General features: G+C 39.5%; 1 protein-coding gene across 9 annotated transcripts in view; it reads right to left on the reverse strand.

Annotated features, from left to right (window-relative positions):
* Nucleotides 1-18,839, reverse strand: part of PPP1R13B (protein phosphatase 1 regulatory subunit 13B) — a 58,159-nt gene extending 39,320 nt beyond the window's left edge. For 2 of the 9 annotated variants that reach the window (XM_042445649.1, XM_042445645.1), the window contains exon 1: nt 7,835-8,343. In XM_042445649.1, the coding sequence (XP_042301583.1) occupies nt 7,835-7,939 (105 nt within the window). In that variant the 5' untranslated portion in view covers nt 7,940-8,343. Of the gene's footprint in view, nt 1-652; nt 986-7,276; nt 7,298-7,834; nt 8,345-18,785 lie in introns of those variants that run through there. The other 7 variants (XM_042445653.1, XM_042445652.1, XM_042445650.1 and 4 more) reach the window with 6 other exon arrangements.
* Between the last annotated feature and the right edge of the window lie 526 nt (nt 18,840-19,365).

A 19,365-nucleotide genomic window follows, 5' to 3' on the forward strand; every position in this document is an offset into this window, starting at 1 on the left:
GGGCAAGTCACACTCTCTCAGCCTCAGAGGATGGCAGATACAACCCCCTTCTGAATCTTGCCTCCCCCCTCAAAAAAAATTGATAGGCTAATTTAGGCTCAACGTAAGTAAAAAAACAACTGCAAGATAACACAACAACAACAAGATGCACTAAAACCAAAGTGATGCATGTTAAATTTCATTAACTTTAGCAAGGGAACAAGTAAGGCTAATTCCGGATCCAATCTATTTCCCCTGAACATATATTTGCCTTAAAAATTTAGACAACTGGGCTTTAAAATAAAAGAGCTTCAGTTAAACAGTCTGTTTCCTGAGATAACATTTGGTGCTCCACACTAGTATGACAGAGAAACATAAATCAACCCCAATGTTAATATATAACTTACAGACAAAAGGAAAACAGTTTTAATATTCAGTAGCAGTTTCAAGATATCTGCATTTGAACGCATACTATAAAATGCTCTACAATACAAAAGTGACTAAAAATTGTCTCCAAAGAAACATTTTGTGAAAGAGGTCAAAATAGCTAACTATGACAAATGTCTGCTAGTTAGAAATATCCTTTCCATAAGATTATTCACTATGGAAACACATTTTTACTATCAGTTCCTTTCACAATTATTATATAGCACTAGGGAAGGGAGGAGCTAACCTGTAGCTTTATTCGTGGTTGCCTCTTTTTCATCCACATGGCAAAAGAATGGTCTCAAAAAGCAAGATTCCTCTTCAGTCTCAGCACTGATTTTCAGAATTCAGAACCAATGTGTTAGGTCTTCAAAGTAGGGCAGCCCAGTCTTTAAACAAGAGATAACTTAATAAAAGCACCCACCAGCAGACAGCTCTTCTTTCTTGACAGGTCTAGTTAATCACTGAGGTTCAAGCTGATAATCTCATTCATTATAATTCCCTATTAAATTTCAGTCTAAATGAATTATGAAAGTCAGGAGAGATTGCTATTCTAAACAAAGCTGTATGAGAAGACTGCACTCAACAAAGGCAGCAGTATATGTCCCTAAACATTAGTAGTGTCCAAGAGTTTTAGCAACTAGCTTGTCTACTTATAGTAGCTATGAGTAGCTCTCCAAATGACATCACTCGCCTTTCACAACAAGCCTTAACCTGTAAGATATAAAACACACACACCCCTTTTGCCAGGACAAGGAAAAATGCACCTCCTCCTATACTCAAAACAAACAAAGGGCCTTCTGCAAAAATATTTACTCCCACAAATTCCACAGATTCACTCCAAGCTTAACATTCTGATGACTACTACATTTATTCATATGAATTGTGAGGGATTTTGCTCCACAACAGAACATCCAAAACAGTATTACCTCAAATTTGGATTTGGCAGCATTTTGTGAACACAACCCTTTGTCAAAATTGGTGTTTACTGTTTATGCCTGCCATTTTCTTATATCTGGGCAACATTCTGAAACAATGTGCCAAGCCCAGGGCTATTCAACATCTTTATCAAAGAGTTGGATGATGGAATAGAGGCCATGCTTATCAAATTTGCAGTTGACACAAAACTAGGAGGGGTAGCTAATACCCCATAGGGCAAGATCAGAATTCAAAATGACTGTAACAGATTAGAGTTGGGCCAAAATGAACTAAATGAATTTCAACACGGAGAAATGTAGGACACTACACTTAGGGAGAAAAAAATGAAATGCAGATATAGGATGGGGGACACCTGGCTTGACAAAAGTACACATGAAAGGGATCTAAGAGTCTTAGTAGACCACAAGCTGAACATGAGTCAATAGTGCGATGCAGCAAGTAAAAAAGTCAATGGAATTCTAGGGTGCATCCATAGGGGTATAATGTCTAGACTGAGGGAAGTAATAGTACCAATCTATTCTGCTTTGGCCAGACCTCACCTGGAATACACTATCCAGTTCTTAGCACCACAATTCAAGAAGGATGTTGACAAGCTGGATCAAGTCCAAAGGAGGGTGACCAAAACGGTGAAGGGTCTGGAAACCATGCCTTATGAGGAAAGACCTAGGGAGCTGGTTATGTTTGACCTGGAGAAGAGATTAAGAGGTGATATGATAGTCATATCTAAAAATGTGAAGGGATGCCATACTGAGGATGGAACATGTTTGGTTTCTGCTACTCTAGAGACCAGGATGGGGCAATGGCATCAAACTACAGGAAAAGAGATTCCACCTCAACATTAGGAAGAACTTCCTGACAGTAGGAGCTGTTCAACAGTGCAACATGCTGCCTTCAAGTATGGTGGAGTCTCCTTCTTTGGAGGTTTTCAAACAGATGCTTTGATTGATTGAAATGGATGGCCCTTATTGTCTCTTCCAACTCTATGATTCTGTGTATATAACATCTCCTCAGAATGCAGCCAATGAAACTGAGAATTACAAGCTACATTTTTCACCTGTTGGTGTTGATATACCCTATGAGAGAAAACACCCAGTCTGAGGAAAACTGCCTCATCAGCCAAACATGTGGCAGCATGGCAACAAATATCAAATTCAAATGATCTACCATGCAGATCACATGAAGAAATTCACATGACTCACTTAATCAGATGTACGCAAGCAATGTGTTACCATATCTGCAATGGCAGAAAAAGAGTTCTAAAGCCAAACTGAGTCAGTTAGCTAGTGTCATTCACTGAGTATCAATTCAGGAACAGGGAAGAGGAAAAAAGAGTCACTGTTTTCAGAAAAATACATTACAAATCATTTCCTGGTACATATATATCAAAATGTCACTGTTTATTTTTATTACTTTATTACCTAAATGCTTTAAATGTTACCCAGACAAAACTGAAAAAGGGAAAAGCCATGTCAGGTGGCTAGGATAGGTAATTTGAAAATGACTGAGGAGGGAAGGAGTCCCAAGAACAGTAACTGAAAAATAAAACTGGGGTTCCTGCCTAGTTGGGTTGATACATGAGAACCCAATTGTGGTAGATTGTTCCTCCTGCCATCCCAGAACAACTATTACCATCAATTCAGGAACAGGGAAGGGGAAAGAAGAGCCATCATTTTAAGGGAATTTCCTCTCAAATCATTGCCTGTTATATGAATGTAATGTAACAAGGGTTCTGTCCTGGGCCCAGTGCTATTCAACATCTTTATCAATGACTTGGATGAAAGAATAGAGGGCATGCTTATCATATTTGCAGATGATACCAAATTAGGAGTAGCAGCTAATATCAGAGGACAAAATTCAAGATGACCTTAATAGATTAGAAAGCTGAGTCAAACCTAACAAAATGAATTTCAACACTGAGAAATGTAAGGCACTGCACTTAGGGTGGAAAAATGAAATGCACAGATATGGTATGGGGGACACCTGGCTTAAGGAGACTACATGTGAAAAGGATCTAGGAGTCCTAGTAGACCACAAGTTGAACATGAGTCAATAGTGTGATGCAGCAGTTAAAATAGTCAATGTGATTTTAGGCTGCATCAACAGAAGTAACAGTGTCTAGATCAGTGGTTCTCAACTTTTCTAATGCTGCGACCTTTTAATACAGTTTCTCATGTTGTGGTGACCCCCAACCATAAAATTCAGTTCCTAAGACCATTGGAAATATGTTTTCCAGTGGTTTTATGTGACCCCTGTGAAAGTGTCGTTCGACCCCCAAAATGGTTGCGACCCACAGGTTGAGAACCTCTGGTCTAGATCAAGGGAAGTAATAGTGCCACTCTATTCTGCTTTGGTCAGGCCTCAAACGGAATACCGTGTCCAGTTCTAGGTAACATGATTCAAAAAGGATGTTGAGAAGATGGAGAATGTCCAGAGGAGGGCGACCAAAATGGTGAAGGGTCTGGAAACCATGCCTTATGAGGAAAGACTTAGGGAGCTGTGTGTGTTTAGCTGGAGAAGGGACAATTAAGAGATGATATGATAACCCTGTTTAATTATTTGAAGGCATGTCTTATTGAGGTAGGAGCAAGCTTGTTTTCTGCTGCTCCACAGAATAGGACATGGAACAATTGATTCAAATTACAGGAAAAGAGGTTCCATCTAAACATTAGGAGGAACTTCCTGACAGGAAGAGCTGTTTGACAGTGGAACACACTCCCTTGGAGTGTGCAGGGATCGCCTTCTTTGGAGGTCTTTAAACAGAATCTGAATGGTCATCTGTCGGGAATGCTTTGATTGTGATTTCCTGAATGGCAGGGGGTTGGACTGGATAGCTCTTGTGGTCTCTTACAGCTCTATGGTTCTATGATTCTATCTTCCAGATCTTCAGCACTGAAGATATAGGTGAGTGTTATCTGTTCTCTTCTTCTGGCTGTGTAATTCTACATGTGTGTTTATGCACATGCATGCGTGTGGGTGTGTGACTCTCGCCAAGGTTTGGGAAAAGGGCTATTGACCTGATGCTTATCCTAGCAACTGGGAATTGGAAGACTGTGTTACTATGTGGGGCCATAACAGAAAAACAAGTCCTCTAATAAGGCATTTCTACAACAAAGTCCATTAATATGTTTGATTTGTAGTTATTTAACTAATGGGTAAGAGACATCATAATGAGCTGTACAATACATACAAATTATATATATTTAATATTGAAAGTAATATCTTGGTGATGGTGTCAACTGCCCTCAAGTTGACCTCAATCCATGGCAACCCTAGGATGAATCATCTCCAAAGGCGTCTCCAAATTCCCTGGTTTTCCACTGTTCTGCTCTGGTCTTGCAGGCTCATGCCCATGGCCTTCTCAGACTAAATCCAACCATCCGGTATGTAGTCTTCCTCTCTTTCTATTGTTCTCTTCCTTTCCAAGCATCATTGTCTTTTCCAGTTATTCATCTGTCTCATGATGTGGCCTAGGTACAACAACATCAATTTAGTCATCCTGGCTTCCATGGGGAGCTTGGGTTTCATCTGTTCTAGAATCCATCTGTTTTCTTGGCCATCCATGGTATTCTCAGCAGTCTTCTCCAGTACCACACTGCAAATGATTTTCTTTCTATCAGCTTTCTTCACTGTCCAGCTCTCCATACGTGGAGAAGGGGGATACAATAGCTTGAACAATCCTCACTTTGGTGTTCACAGTTATATCTTTACACTTTAGGATGTACAGTTCCTTCTTAGCTGTCCTTCCCATTCCTATTCTTCTAATTTCTTGACTGCAGAAATTGGTTTTGATCAATATTTGATCAATATTTTGATCTAAGATATGAAAATTCCTTGATTATTTCAATTTCATCGTTATTTAAGATGAATTCTTGCAGATCTTCAATGGTCATTATTTTTTGTTTTCTTAATGTTTAGAATTAAGCCTACCTTGGCACTTTCCCCCTTGACTTTCTTCAGTTATCGTTTCATGTCTTTGTTGGTTTATGCTGGTAGTATTGTGTTGTCTGCATATCTTAGGCTATTATTGTTTCTTGCTCCCATCTTCACTGCTCCTTCCTCTGAGACCTTTTGGAATTCTCTGGTCCTCTTCATTATCCATCATATGTTTGCTATGTTGTCCCTAGTAACTGTTCTTTTCCTGAATCCATATTTAATCTCTGGGATTTCTCGCTCCATATATGGTAGGAGTCTTTGCTGCAGAATTTTGAGCATGACTTTGCTTGCATGGGAAATTAATACAATGGTCCTATAGTTACTGCAATCTTTTGTTTCTCCATTTTTGTGTCATTTGTGTAATATTTACACTTCGCTATTTCTACATCGCAAGTGGCTTGGCCAACCAAATGTAAGGGATAGTTCCAATCTTCAAAACCTCACTTCTGCTTATTTGACTTCTAAGAATCACTGAATAACATGAGTTTTGTCCAAACATTTCATTCAAGACCTCCATTCTACTCCAGTATTGCAGAGATACTGTTAAACTCCCAGTTGTGAGATGCAACTGGTTTCTTAAGAGCAAAATAAATGCAAAATCTTTCTTGTAGAGATGCTTTACTCTAAAATAACATTTCTTAGGTATCTATAGCACTTACTTACTAGTGTGTGTTTTAAAAATTACAACCGATTTTGTTTGTAAAATGGGGACTCCCCACTTCTTCTTTCCTGCTGCATATTGGCACTCAAAGTTAACTAGCCCTGGCACAAACTAAGCTTAAAACTAAAAGAATAAACTAAAAAGAATAAGCCACACCACGTTTTTACAAAGACTTATTTTTCATGGTATAAATGTGTACTTCATCTTGAGCCATTTCCCAGCTCCTATTTCCAGCAGCACACAGACCGTTGTGTATGACACTCATCGAAGTTTGAATGTTACAGAATGTACAACTAGTTCTGTTGGAGTAAGAACACTGTGTAGTTTTAGTGTGCATGACATTATTGCCAGTTTAATGGTTTCATCCACAGCTCTGCCTTGCTTTTTGTTAATTAGGTCAGAAAATGCCAGCAGCAGAATCCATTTGGAAAGGCAACAATTAATACCACACCAACAGTCTTTTTTTAGTTTAATAGAATGGACAGGGTGATCAAATCCAGATAAATCAAAATTCTATTTCTGTTTATGTCCGATTTTATACACATGTTGCTGCAGTTGCTGTGTGCCTTCAAGTTGTTTCCAGCGTATGACAACCCTATCATGGGGTTTACTTGACAAGATTTGTTCAGAAGGGGTTTGCTGTCATCGTCCTACTAGGCTGAGATTGTGACTTGCCCAAGGTCACCCTATAGGTTGCCATGGCCAAGCATAGATTTGAACCCTGGTCTCCAGAGTCCAGGCTCTTTATATGCATTCTCAGTCAATATCTAACCAAATTCATAGTGACTGAGTTATATGCATACCTAGCCAATATGAATTTAACCAGATCTTCTCAAAAACAGTCATCCTATTAGCCTCTCCTATCACATGCAGATGTCTTCTAAATAACAAAGGCTCAGAACTACTGAGAGTAGGACAGTTTTCAGTTGTTTGGAATCTTCTACTCTTTACAACTTTTCCTTCAGTGCAGCCTCTCCTCTCTTTCTAAAGGGGTAGTTGTAACTGCCAGGGCATTCAAAACTACAAGTAGTTTGTTCTTTTTCCAATCAAGACTAGGTGTCAGAAGAAAAGTTTCAAAAATCATTGATATCTATCCACACTATAGGAAAAATAGAAGGAGTTGTAATCAGTTTCAACAGGTGAAAGAAATGAAAACAAATAGTTCTAAAGTAGGTGAAAATTAATGCTGACTACTGCACGCATGCTTTTTATGAAAGTACTATATACAAAGATATAGGGACTTGAAAACAACTGGTAAATAAAGATGTTTTCACCTTTCATTTATTAAATTTAAGAAGCAGTGCAGACCAAAAGGTATGAATGTTTTGACTTGCTTACCACAATTCTTTACTCAAAAACAATTATGAGTAATAGAAGTGTTTCATTAACCATTCTTTGATCTTTGAAACTGGATTTTTCTGGACATTAAGAGAAAAACATCTTGTTATTTCCAAGATCACTGTTTAAGACTCATTACAAAATTCTTAAATAACATAGTTATTACTTTATTATGTGTTTTCCTAACATAGTAGTTAAGGCTGTGTTTATGATGATAATACAATACCCAAAACAAAGACAATGGCGGGGTTGTAGTGGTCCTAAACTTGATGCTGATGCTGTGAAACCCCATGCAATTTTTTATGTTCCCCCTCTAAACAGCTCACGTTTTAAACAATTCAGCTGGGATGGGGGAGGAAAAATAAAAAGTTCTGTACTTGTAAACAATACTGTAATGTTGCATAAACAAGTATTCCAACTCATGTTTTTCACCTTCTATTTTCAATACAAAATATGCTTATTAAAACAATATGTAAATTCACCAGGGGAAAAACATAATGACTATAAAATAATATGCCATGCAAGAAAAAGAAAGAATTTCTTAAAATGAATAATTACCTGCTGCCAACTTTCCCATGTAACTGCAAAAGACCATACTTTTATCCTGTGGCAATGCCCATCATCTGTAAACTCTTGCATTGTTTCAATATGGTTCAGCTCCATTTCCCCCCAGTCTTCCAAATTATAACTGTGCTGATTGTTGTCTACAAACCACGCAGGCAAATACTGTAGCCCTTTCGCCAACCTTAAATGAGATAATCCCTAATCCTTAATTTGTGAAAGAATTAATCAATATCAGGTAAACTTTGTATCTTTTCCTATCACATGGAGAAGTCTCCATCATCCCTCCTCCCTCATCATTTATCAATATGGAAAGCTGTCTTTCTGCATTCATCAGCAATCAGTGAACAGAAAAGGCTAGTGGATTTTGCCAGCAGTGAAAGACCTAATCATGACAAGATCAAGCCAGCTGTCAGGTCTAATCAGCTTGATGCACTGCACTTTTCATATTCAGTGGAGAAAATCTGAGCAAGCTCTCCTTTTGTAGCTAATTACGGATGTAAGTTAAAATATATCCAGCTCCATCAGGCCTTGCCTGAAAAGAAGAAGAGCCCTCCTTCTATCCACCATCTTGAAGGAGAGAAAGGCAAGCCAGCTCCAACAGGCCGCTGGACTTTTCCCCTTCCTTACTGCCATTCCCTTCTCCTTTTGTGTCTTTTCTTTTTTTAGATTGTAAGACTGAGGGCAGGGAAATGTCTAATTATCAAATTACAAGCCGCTCTGAAAGCCTTGGCTGAAGAGTGGGGTATAAATGAATAAGTATTATTATTATAAAATAGAAACACTTTGCAACCAATGCAGAATATTAAGTTTTAAATTTGTCTTTTTCTCATATTAACTTGTCGTGCTAAACTGCATGTCAAAACAAGGTGAAAGGCCATTATTGCCTCCCCTTTTTCTGCACTTCAGAGTTAACAGGATGCCATGTTGACTGACAAGCGCAGAAACTTGCTATCCTATCAAGAGATGCAGACTGTGCAAGACAAGATAAATACAACATGCAAACAGTTTCAGAAGAGCTGCTTTTGTGGCATTCACAGAGTAAAATGGAACACCATACAAAATGGCTTAGTAATAAGGCACACAAGCAAAAACAGTAGATGCATCATCCTGAAAAACAGAAAGCAAAAAGAATCAGCCAGCTTTAATAGATTTATCTCCTGACCACTCTGACTCCAAATGAAAATCATAGAAATCACTTGCTCATCCTTTCGGAATAATCCACACTTGAACAACTATGGAGAAAAACAAATTAAAAGCCTTTGGCATATTTTATAACACACAGGAATGATGCATAACAGAATGCTTTTCTACCCCTCAAAACATAAAATAAACTGAAGCACAGCATTGGGTACCTAATTATAAGGTAGCAAAATTGAGCTAAACATAGCTATTTTGTAGCTGTGTTGGAAACAGTTCTGGCACTAGGAGAGCAAAAGAGAGGTAGCTAGAATTAGTTAAAATGTATTTGTTTAGCAAATAAAGAATTTGACCTATGAGATATTTTCCATTTTTCCCCTTGAAGATATCATGTTGCTCTTCAACATTGTAAGAGGACAATAAAGTTTGAATTTGTGTTTTAAACCTAATGTTTTTAAAAATAAAGTGACTGATGCAAAGTATATAAAAATAAGAGCATAAAGTGCTCATTCATGAATTACACTATTTGTGGTCTGCCCCATACTATAGAAATGTTCTCGACATAAACAGAGAGAAAAAATCAATTTTAAAATCCATTTATTTATTTTATTTATTTGAAAGATTTATATCCCACCTTTCCCCCACAAAGGGATTCAAGCAGGGTTACAATAATTTTCAAGGTGGGTTATAATAATTTGATTTTAAGCATAAAATCAGAAGCAGCAGAAGTATGGCAAAAAACCAAAATTCAGTAGCCCAAAAATGTAAGCACATTTTAAAAAGTGAAGAACAGCCAACATAAATTATTTTAAAGTCTGAATGAACAGAAATTTAAACCCTGCCCTCAACAAGGATGGTATCAGGTGACTCTATCTAGAAAGGCAGACAGAATCTATCTGTAAATAGCATACTACCAGTAAAAATACCTCCACCCACTCTCCCTGTTATCTCCATCCAGGTGGTGTTATCAGCTAAAGTTGATAAAAGAAGATTTAGGCCACAGTGGTCACTTATTACTTTTAGTATATTCACATGCATTAGAAATATAAATGAACTATAGTGAACTAGCGGTGTTAATGGTTTGTCCAAACATGTTATTTATGACAAAAAAATCAGATTAGGCTAACAGATGGTGATTGATCCACAATTCTCAGCAAGCTTTATGGCTGGATGGGACTTTGAATGAGGGTTTTCCCAGTCCAGCATTTCACTATGCTACATGCAATTCAAATCCTTCACCCCATTCTCCACACCATCATCACATTTCTTAGGTAGGAGCACACTCATGTTTTGTTTACAACCTTTAGATTACACAAAAAGATTTTTCAACGTGTCCTTTAATTGCACTGTGTTGTTTTTGTTGTGTGCCTTCAAGTCATTTCCAACTTATGGAGACTAAGGCAAACCTATCATGGGGTTTGCTTGGCAAGATTTGTTCAGAGGAGCTTTGCCATTGCCTTCCCCTGAGGCTGAGAGAGCGCGAGTTGCCCAAGGTCACCCAATCAGTTTCTTGGCTGAGTGGGGAATTGAACCCTGGTCTTCAGTCACAGTCCACCATTCAAACCACTATGCCATGCTGGCTCTCCCAATACCCATTTGTCAATGTATCAAAACCAAAATGTACTTTTATTGGCTATTTTATTTCTTTATAAACCACATTTCAGATGGCTTGGGTATTTGGCATACAGACAATGCATGCCCCCAAGACACCCGCCCGGCTCCCACACATGGGATAGCTTCTGGGCAATTTGGTGGTGCAGCATTTACACGTTGTTAGAGCACCTTAAAGCCAGCTTCTGGCTACAGCAGGCAGAAAAGACACCTTTTCGTTGCCTGAAAAAGGAGTGGCTCTTTGTGGTTCTTTTATTGGGCAGCTTTGAGGCAGATTTGGTTGCTGTGGCCCCAATCAGCCTTCGGAAGGGATGGCTTGAAATCACCCCTTTGGGGCAGTCAGTTTTGCCTCTTAATTAGAAATACTCCGGTTTAGATTTATACTCAAATATTTTAACATTAAATAAAGGCATTATAATATCAAAATATCTAAAGTACCATAGGCTTTAATACAGAGGTTCAAGCAACTCTATAAAATTATCCTCAAATGTATATATTGTGGCCGTAGGGCAGGGAAGCTTTTTCTGCCCAGGGTTCAAATTCCAAAGTGAAGTAGTACAAGATGTACATTTTACCAGTGTTGACATTTTCCAACCAAGCATACAAAGCGTAATTGAATTTTAAGCATGTCTACTCAACAGTAACCCATACTGCTACTTTCAAGCTGTATTTGAACTGACAGCACTTTAACTGCCATGGCTCAACAATATGGAATTCTAGAGTCTGTAGTTTGATGAGACATTTAGCCTTCTGTGCTGGATTGCTCTGGCGCCACAACAAACTACAGTACCAAGAATTCCACAGCAATGAGCCATGACAGTTAAAGTAGTGTCAACCTGGATTGTTTCTGCAGTGCCAATGCAGCCTCAGCCTTGCAAAGCACAGCTCAATCCTATGCATAGGGCCTAAATACCCTAAAGTGACCAGATCCCACCTGATCCTGGAAGCTAAACAGGGCCAGCCCAGTTAGTACTTGGAAAGGAGACCACCAATGAATAACAGGTTGTGTAGACTGTATTTCAGAATAAGGAATTGGCAAAACCACCTCTGATTATTCCTTGCCTAAGAAAACACTGTGAATTTTATGGGGTCATTATAAATTGAGAGGCAACTTGAAGGCGTGCACAAACACACACACACACACACACTTAAGTGCAAATACAACAGATACCTGGACTGATAATTGTTCCTCATTTCTATGCAATATAATGCATATTTAAACAATATTTAAAATAGGTGAAACAAAATATAATTGTTATTTGTATTAACTCACGACATAGAGTGGAACATAAATATTTTAATATAGATAAATACTTATTCTTCTGTTCCTTGTCAGCAATTGTTTTTTCAACTACACACAAGATTTGGTTTGTGTAACTAAAGATATCTTTAAGTCAATCATTATCCTGCCATATAACATTTTCCCCAGTGCTCAGTGCCCTGGTGGCACAATGGTTAAATGCCTGTACTGCAGCCACTCACTCAAAACCATAGGGTTGCGAGTTCAAGACCAGCAAAAGGGCTCAGGCTTGCATCCTTCTGAGGTCGCTAAAATGAGTAACCCAGATTGTTGGGGGCAATTACTTTGTAAACTGCTTAGGGAATGCTTAAGTGCACTGATAAGCACTTTAGAAATGTACTTGTTATTGCTATCATCCCTCCACTGGCTCCCTTTCCCCTTCCATATTCAATATAAGCTCCTGTTGCTGACTTTTAAAGCCCTCCATGGGCTGGCCCCTCCTTATTTATCACAACTTTTTTCTCCTCACCTTCCCGCTCGGGCCCTCCATTCTGGTAGTCAAAGTCTGCTGTCTCAGTCCAGGATTTTCTCTGCCCCATCCCAGATTTGTCCCTTTTCACTTGCTGCCCCTCACTCCTGGAACCTCCTTCCCCCACGAACACGGGTCATCACTTCTTTAACCAGTTTCAAAACTGAGTTGAAGACCATTCTGTTCAGAGAAGCGTTCCCAGGCATTGCATGACTATTATTTGCTATTTGACGTTTTTAATTTGTTACCTGTTTTATTGACCCCTTTCCTGTATTGTTATATATTGTTTATATGTATTATGCTATTATTTCTTAGACTATACGTTATGGGCAGGTTTACTTTTACCTATTTTATTGTTTGTAGATACAACACTGTGCAAATCTACAGCACTATATAAATAAAGCATAATAATAATAATAAATACTATTGCATGTGAAAGCCAGCAAAGTAAGGTGGTTTGAGTACTGGGCTATGATTCTAAAGATCAAACCCCTACATCAGAAATGACTTACCTTAAGTCAAAATAACTTGTGGGCACCAAGATGGTGCTGTGTACCATCTAGCTATGTGAAAGAAACCAGGAGTTTGTAGAGAATGGGATCATATTGCCCTCTCTGAACTATGCCTCTTTCTCTGTCCAACCTTGGGTTCAAACTGCACAAACCTGTTTTGTGAGTAAGCTATAAATGTTATATTTTCTTTTATTCTTTGAAGACTGAATTCTTCTTATAGCATTTTAAAAACAGTGAAGAGAAATACAACTAAGTCTGTCCTCAGATCTATTATACAGTGACATGGTATCATGATATTGTGTCTGGTTCCATACTACTGAAAATAGTATACAAAAACAAAAACACCCATTTTATTGTCTGGAAAGGCTCTTAGTTGTCAAACGGCAAAGGCGGACATATACTGTACTCTTATTTCCAACTGGCTAAATATAGAAACTGTTTTCTGCAAATCATGTTCCAAATTTGATTCTATCGCACCCATTCTAAAATCCCTTCACTGGCTACCTATTAGCTTCCAGGCACAGTATAAGGTGTCGGTTATTTCCTATAAAGCTCTACCTGGGCCCAGCTTACCTGAGGGAACACCTCTTCCCATATAATCCTTCCTGCACTCTCAGATCCACAGGGAAGAATCTACTACAGTCAGAGAGAAGTAGACTGGTAATTACTTCCCAGAGGACGTTTTCTGCTGCCGCTCCAAAAATCTGGAACGATCTGCTGGACGAGATCTGCCAACTAACATCTTTGGAGGCCTTTAAGAGGCCTTCCCAAACTGATCCCCTAATCTCACTCTCCACTTGTTTAAATTGTTCTCTTCAGATTGATTCATTCTTGACTGATCTTATTGCCCATTGTTTGGGAATTGCTTTTAACGTTAATTTTAGGGGGGAGGGAGTGGGAATCTGGAGTCTAGTGTACTTTTATCCACCATTTCTGTGTCTTTGATTTTATTGTTTTTTCTTTTTTATATGCTGTTACCCGCCTTGATCCAACACAGGGAGAGGCGGGTTATAAATACTATTATTATAGTTGTTGTTGTTGTTATTATTATTATTATTATTATTATTATTATTATTATGTAGCTTTTAAACAAACACTTTAGCAGTTTATAACATCTCCATCAGAATGATAGGTTTCACACAGATTGTTTTTAGGCTTATATCATCACAACAGAGAAGGGCAGTACAGAATGTGCTTTGTATGCGCAGGGCCAAAGGTTCAATTCCTGGAATCTCTCAACAGCCAATATAGGCAAACAACAGAATCAAGCAGAAATAACTTTCCTGGACTGCATTACTATGGAAGAATGGGTGAGAAACAAAAGTTGTTTGTGAAGTGAAGAAATCCCTGCATACAAAAAGGTATATCAGAGAGAATGACTTATCATGTTGTTCTTCCTAGTATACTATTGTCCTGCATCAAAGAACCTTTTTTTCAGAGGAAAATTTGCACAGCCCACTGCCTCTTTTCCCAGCTGCCTGAAGATTAACAGTCCAGAAAAAGCTTCAGATTGAGTTCTCTCTCTTCTGCACATCCGGATGTTTGCCCGAAATGCCATTTCTTCATTGTATACCACATTTTACCATGTCAATGCTTATTGCAAAGATCTACAGTGGTGTAATAAACTGGGATCAGAGAGCAAGGTAAAGCAACCCCATGAGGAAAAGGGTAAATGAGAGAAGAGTTGGAAAGGAAATCACAAGTTGCACTCCTCACCCTGCCTCATGCTTCCAAAAAATGATAATTTAAATCAGCACTTCTCAAGCAATCTGATGTGGCAGACTGGCAGCTTTTTCCCCAATGTGAAACAGACCAATTTCATATTTGTACTATACAGTGTTACCCCGGGATACGAATGCGCCGCCTTACGAAATTTCCGGGTTACGAAAAAAATCCCTTTAAAAAAACTGTTCCGGGTTACGAAGGTTATTTCGGGTTACGAAAAAATTTTTGGTGCTTTTCAGCGCTATTTCACACGAAATCGCGGCTTTTCCCCATTAGCGCCTATGGCTTTTTCGGCTTACGAAGTATTCCGGGTTACGAAAGCGGCGGCGGAACGAATTAATTTCGTAACCCGGGGTACCACTGTATCTCTGTTGTTGTTGTTGTTATTCACATAATTTCCTCAAAACTCACAGCAGATTGATAGCCAATGGTTTCTGGCCTGCACCAGTCCACATATGACCACTTGGAGTAGCACCGACCTTAATCAGTTACCAGCAAAGGCAACAATTTATAACATTTCAAATGTCTTTCATTTTAAAGTTACAAATAAAATTCCGTTGTTGAAGCATATTTCTTTACATGTGTCACACCATACTTCTAGAAACAAATATAATATTCAAAGGGCTGTGTATATCTGTACTAACAATAAAATGATATGAGCTTCACTGCTCTGCTAAACAGAAAATAACATACTCTACACGCTCCATAATCAAGAACAGAACATAGTCCACAATTTTTGTAAATGGTCCAATGAACAATACAACAAAATAAAGTAATAAAACCCAGCACTGTAGAAAGAAAGAAAGAAAGAAAGCCCTCAAAATATAGATTCTCAAAGAGAATCACTATTTCCTTCTGCAGAAAAGGTGTAGAACTAATGGGTTTAATCTACATATACATACAGGCTATATCCTAATCTTGCTAATGAATAATTCAGGTAAAGAAGAAGTCTTTATTTCACCAACCCTCCAAAGAAAGTTGAGAGAGGAGGAAGATGGAAAACCCAACAGTTCAGAAAACAATCCTTGTGTGTGAACTTCCCAAAAAGGGGAGTGCCCTGAATCACATAGTTTGTTTATCAATTTGCAAAGTTATTGCCCTGTGATTCAGTAAGAGAAAATGGGATGTTTGCAAGAGGGAAGACAGCAGGATTTAGATGCAGGAAAATCTGATTTATCTAAGGAGGGGAAGAGAGAATGCAAAAATCTTCCAACAGGCATGTCTTTAGGCATTTGTAGGTCTTCCAGTGCAATTCTTCTGCTGGAAGTTGAATACAGAATCCCACTGGAGGGCCTACAAATAGGGTTGCCATAAGTCAGGACCTCCAAACTGGGACAAATGTAGGACAAATGTAGGACAAAATTTTTGAATGGAGGACACTCAAAAATTGATGGTTTTTTTTTTAATTTCATATAAAGCATGTTTCTTAGGCATGATGAAAATGGAGGACATTTGGCATTATTCCAAGACAGATGGCAGAAATGTGCTTCCCTTTCTGGCCAAAAACCAGAAGAGGAGGAAGAGTGGAAGAAGCAGAGGAGGAGGAAGAGGAGGAAGAGGGGAAAAGGAGGAGAAGGAAGAAGAGGAAGTAGAGAGGAAGAAAAAGGGGAGGAAGAGGGAAAGGATGAGGTGAGAAGAAGAGGTGGAGAAGAAGAGGAGAAGGAGGAAGAACAGGAAAAAGAGGAGGAAGAAGAGGAAAAAGAGGAGGAAGAAGAGGAATATGCTACAGAATAATCGAGGGAGGAGACAGAAGAGCGGATGAGGGAGGACAAAGGCTGCTCTTTCCCTGCCTAAGCCTCCCTGCCGGCTGAGGAAGCTTCAAGGCAGGAGGACAGGGTCTCCCATCACGGAGGGACCCTTCCTCCCTGCCTTCAGCCTCCCTGGCCGGCGGAGGAAGCTTCAAGGCAGGGAGGAAAGGGTCCTCCCCTCACGGAGAGACCCTTCCCCCTGCCTTGAAGCCTCCCTGTCGGCGGAGGAGGCCAAGCAGGGAACGAGCCTTGCTGAGGCGAGGCTCTTTTCCCTGCCCGGCGTCGGTTGGGGGGGGGGTGTCCCGGGGGCAGGGCCAAACCGGGTCGAGACCGGTGGCCACGGCCCAAACGGAAAGTCCCGCCCCCAGGCGGGATATGGCAAGCCTACCTACAAATGCCTCGGAGAAAATATATTTTTCAGTCGCATATAGGGCAACAGCAGAGCGACAACAAATATAATAATCTGCAAAAATCTAATCCACGAAGGTTATCCTGCAGGTGTATTTTACAGAACAAGAGAGTACTCCAGGGCTACAGTCCATTACAGAGCACATGTTTGCAAGCAGACAGCACCAGCTGCAATTGGCATCTCCATTTAAAAGAAGCAGAGTGCAGAGATGACAGCACATGAAATCTCACAAGGAAACATTTCTTGCTAATTCAGAATTGCAGGAGGAAGACAAATTTAAATAAGAAAGAGAGGCTGTCTGAAGGCAAATAAATGAATCCAACTGGAGACACCAAAAAAAACCTGTTTTTCACTGTTTCCATGTAAAACTACCTGTTCCTTTCTTAGAAGTTCATCAAAATATAAGCATGCAAATATCCTCTGAGAAGCACTCTAAAATTTTTTCTTTTTTAAACTAACATTCAGCAAGGTAAGTGGCAGTGTGTGTTCTTCTATACTCATCAAAACTGCTGTCAAACATGTTGAACCGACAATAAAGAGTAACACAGAAACTGACTGCAAGTGTTGCAGAGCTGCAATTAACAAAACCAGGACCACAGATCAACAAGCAGTGAGGAGAACTCACAGGTGCTGTGGACCATCCATTTTACAATGGATACAATTTCACAAAGGAAGATTATCAACAATAGCAAGCAACCAGTGGGCAGAGAAGAACCAAAGCCTAAATCCAACTAGGTACTGTACTAGTTCCAATACAAAAGACCACTGAATTAATGGGATTTACATACATATTGACTTACCATCCGGCAGTTGTTCAGTGGGTTTAATCCAACTGGGATTTGTTTTTATGTCTTTCAAACTGACCTCAAATTAGGTGCCTGTTTGTCCCAAGAGCAATGCTATGGGACTTTGGTGTAGTAAGGCCTCTGGCTTCGGGATCACAGCCAGAACAAAAGACTTGTCCACAAATTCTTAAATTTCCAAAAGCTTTACGGTATACACAAAACATGAAACTTACTCCTTTTTTTCCAAGGCTCCTAAATACCTTGCTCTCTCTTCTTGGTGGATTCATCTTCTCTTTTTGAGGACTATCTTTATTCTTCTGTGGACTATATTTTGCCAAAGGAAAATACTCTCTCCAGGTCGACTGGTTGGAAATCTTACTACACACTGAAACTAACTAGAGGGAGGCAGTATAAGACCCTGGGATTCCACAATCCTGGCGGGGTACAGACCGCCGCTTGCGGCGGTCTGTGCCGCCGCGCCAGTAGGTCCCGGGGGAGCCGGAGCCTCAGACGGCCGACTCCCGCGTGTGACCGAAAAAAGAAGCTCCAAAATGGAGCTCTTTTAACCGTCGCGTTTGCGACGTAGCGAGGCGCCAGGGGCCGCGATCGTAGTCACAAGCGGCGCGACACGTCGGGACGCTGTGCGTCCAGTACGTAAAGATGGCGGCGCCGCGGTGTACAGGGCGCCGCCATCTGTGACGTATTCAATACGTACTAGGGTTAGGGGGTGCGGAAGCACCGCCTCTCCAACCTAGTACGTATTGTATACGTACTATTTGGCGGTCTGTAAACCGCCCTTGTCTTCTTAAAGCTATAGATCTGTATTTCCCCTCTTAAACTAATACATAGAAAGCTAATATAATCTCAACTAAAATATGTCCAAGAGCATCAAAGATGCTCTGGAGGCTGACAAGCCCCTCATCAACGTTTATCAGAGGTGGTTTGGCATTGGGTGCTTCTAAGGCTGAAAGAGTGACTTCCCCAAGCTCACCAAGGGTTCCAGGCTAGAGGGATTTGAATCCGAGTTTCCTCACAGTCATGGCAACACTCAAGCCACTACATCACAATGGCTCTCATCTAGTTGATTAATTTAGACCAGAATTTGCACCACTTTACAGTTCTTAACTTCCTATCCATTCTAAGTAAACTTCTTCTCATAAAATATTAAGATCTAATGTGAAGATGTATGTATAGCAGAACAAAATAGCTGAAAAAACCATGATTATTTTATTTGAAATATGCAACATACCCCATTTTCAGCACGTTCTCCACAGGTATACTTGATTCCATTTCTTTGCTTTGAGTCTGACGGCCTGAGAATAATCACAAATGCATTTAAATCTGCGGTTTTCTACATGAAGTAGCTACTTAAAGTCTAAATACAAGCTGAAATTATTCATTATTTTCAAAACATGATCAACTTTATATTTTTGAGTTAGTAAAATAATTTATGATTTTGAAAAAGCTGATGTGTAAATGTTTCCATCTTTTCAGTGGGGTCGGTGTGTTTTTCAAAATGTATTAAAGCTGAGTTAAGAATCTCATACTGCTAGAACTGATGTAATCTGAATAACACTTTTCTGATATAAACGTAGTAATTCTCATGCATTACACAGGATTAAGACCAGAAAATTATGCTGTTGAACTTCATCTATTCTATCCTCCCCTCAGAAACTCACTTTGTTGTGGGTTTCTACTACAAGGTTTCTACAACCGCGGAGACCATCACCTGCTCATCACTTTCCTCATTAAGACTCTCTTGAATATGTTGGGTGGGTTACCAACCAGGATTAATAAAGATAAAAACTGCAAACTAACAACACACCACG

Source organism: Sceloporus undulatus, chromosome 1, assembly GCF_019175285.1.
Source record: "Sceloporus undulatus isolate JIND9_A2432 ecotype Alabama chromosome 1, SceUnd_v1.1, whole genome shotgun sequence".
NCBI lineage: Eukaryota > Metazoa > Chordata > Lepidosauria > Squamata > Phrynosomatidae > Sceloporus > Sceloporus undulatus.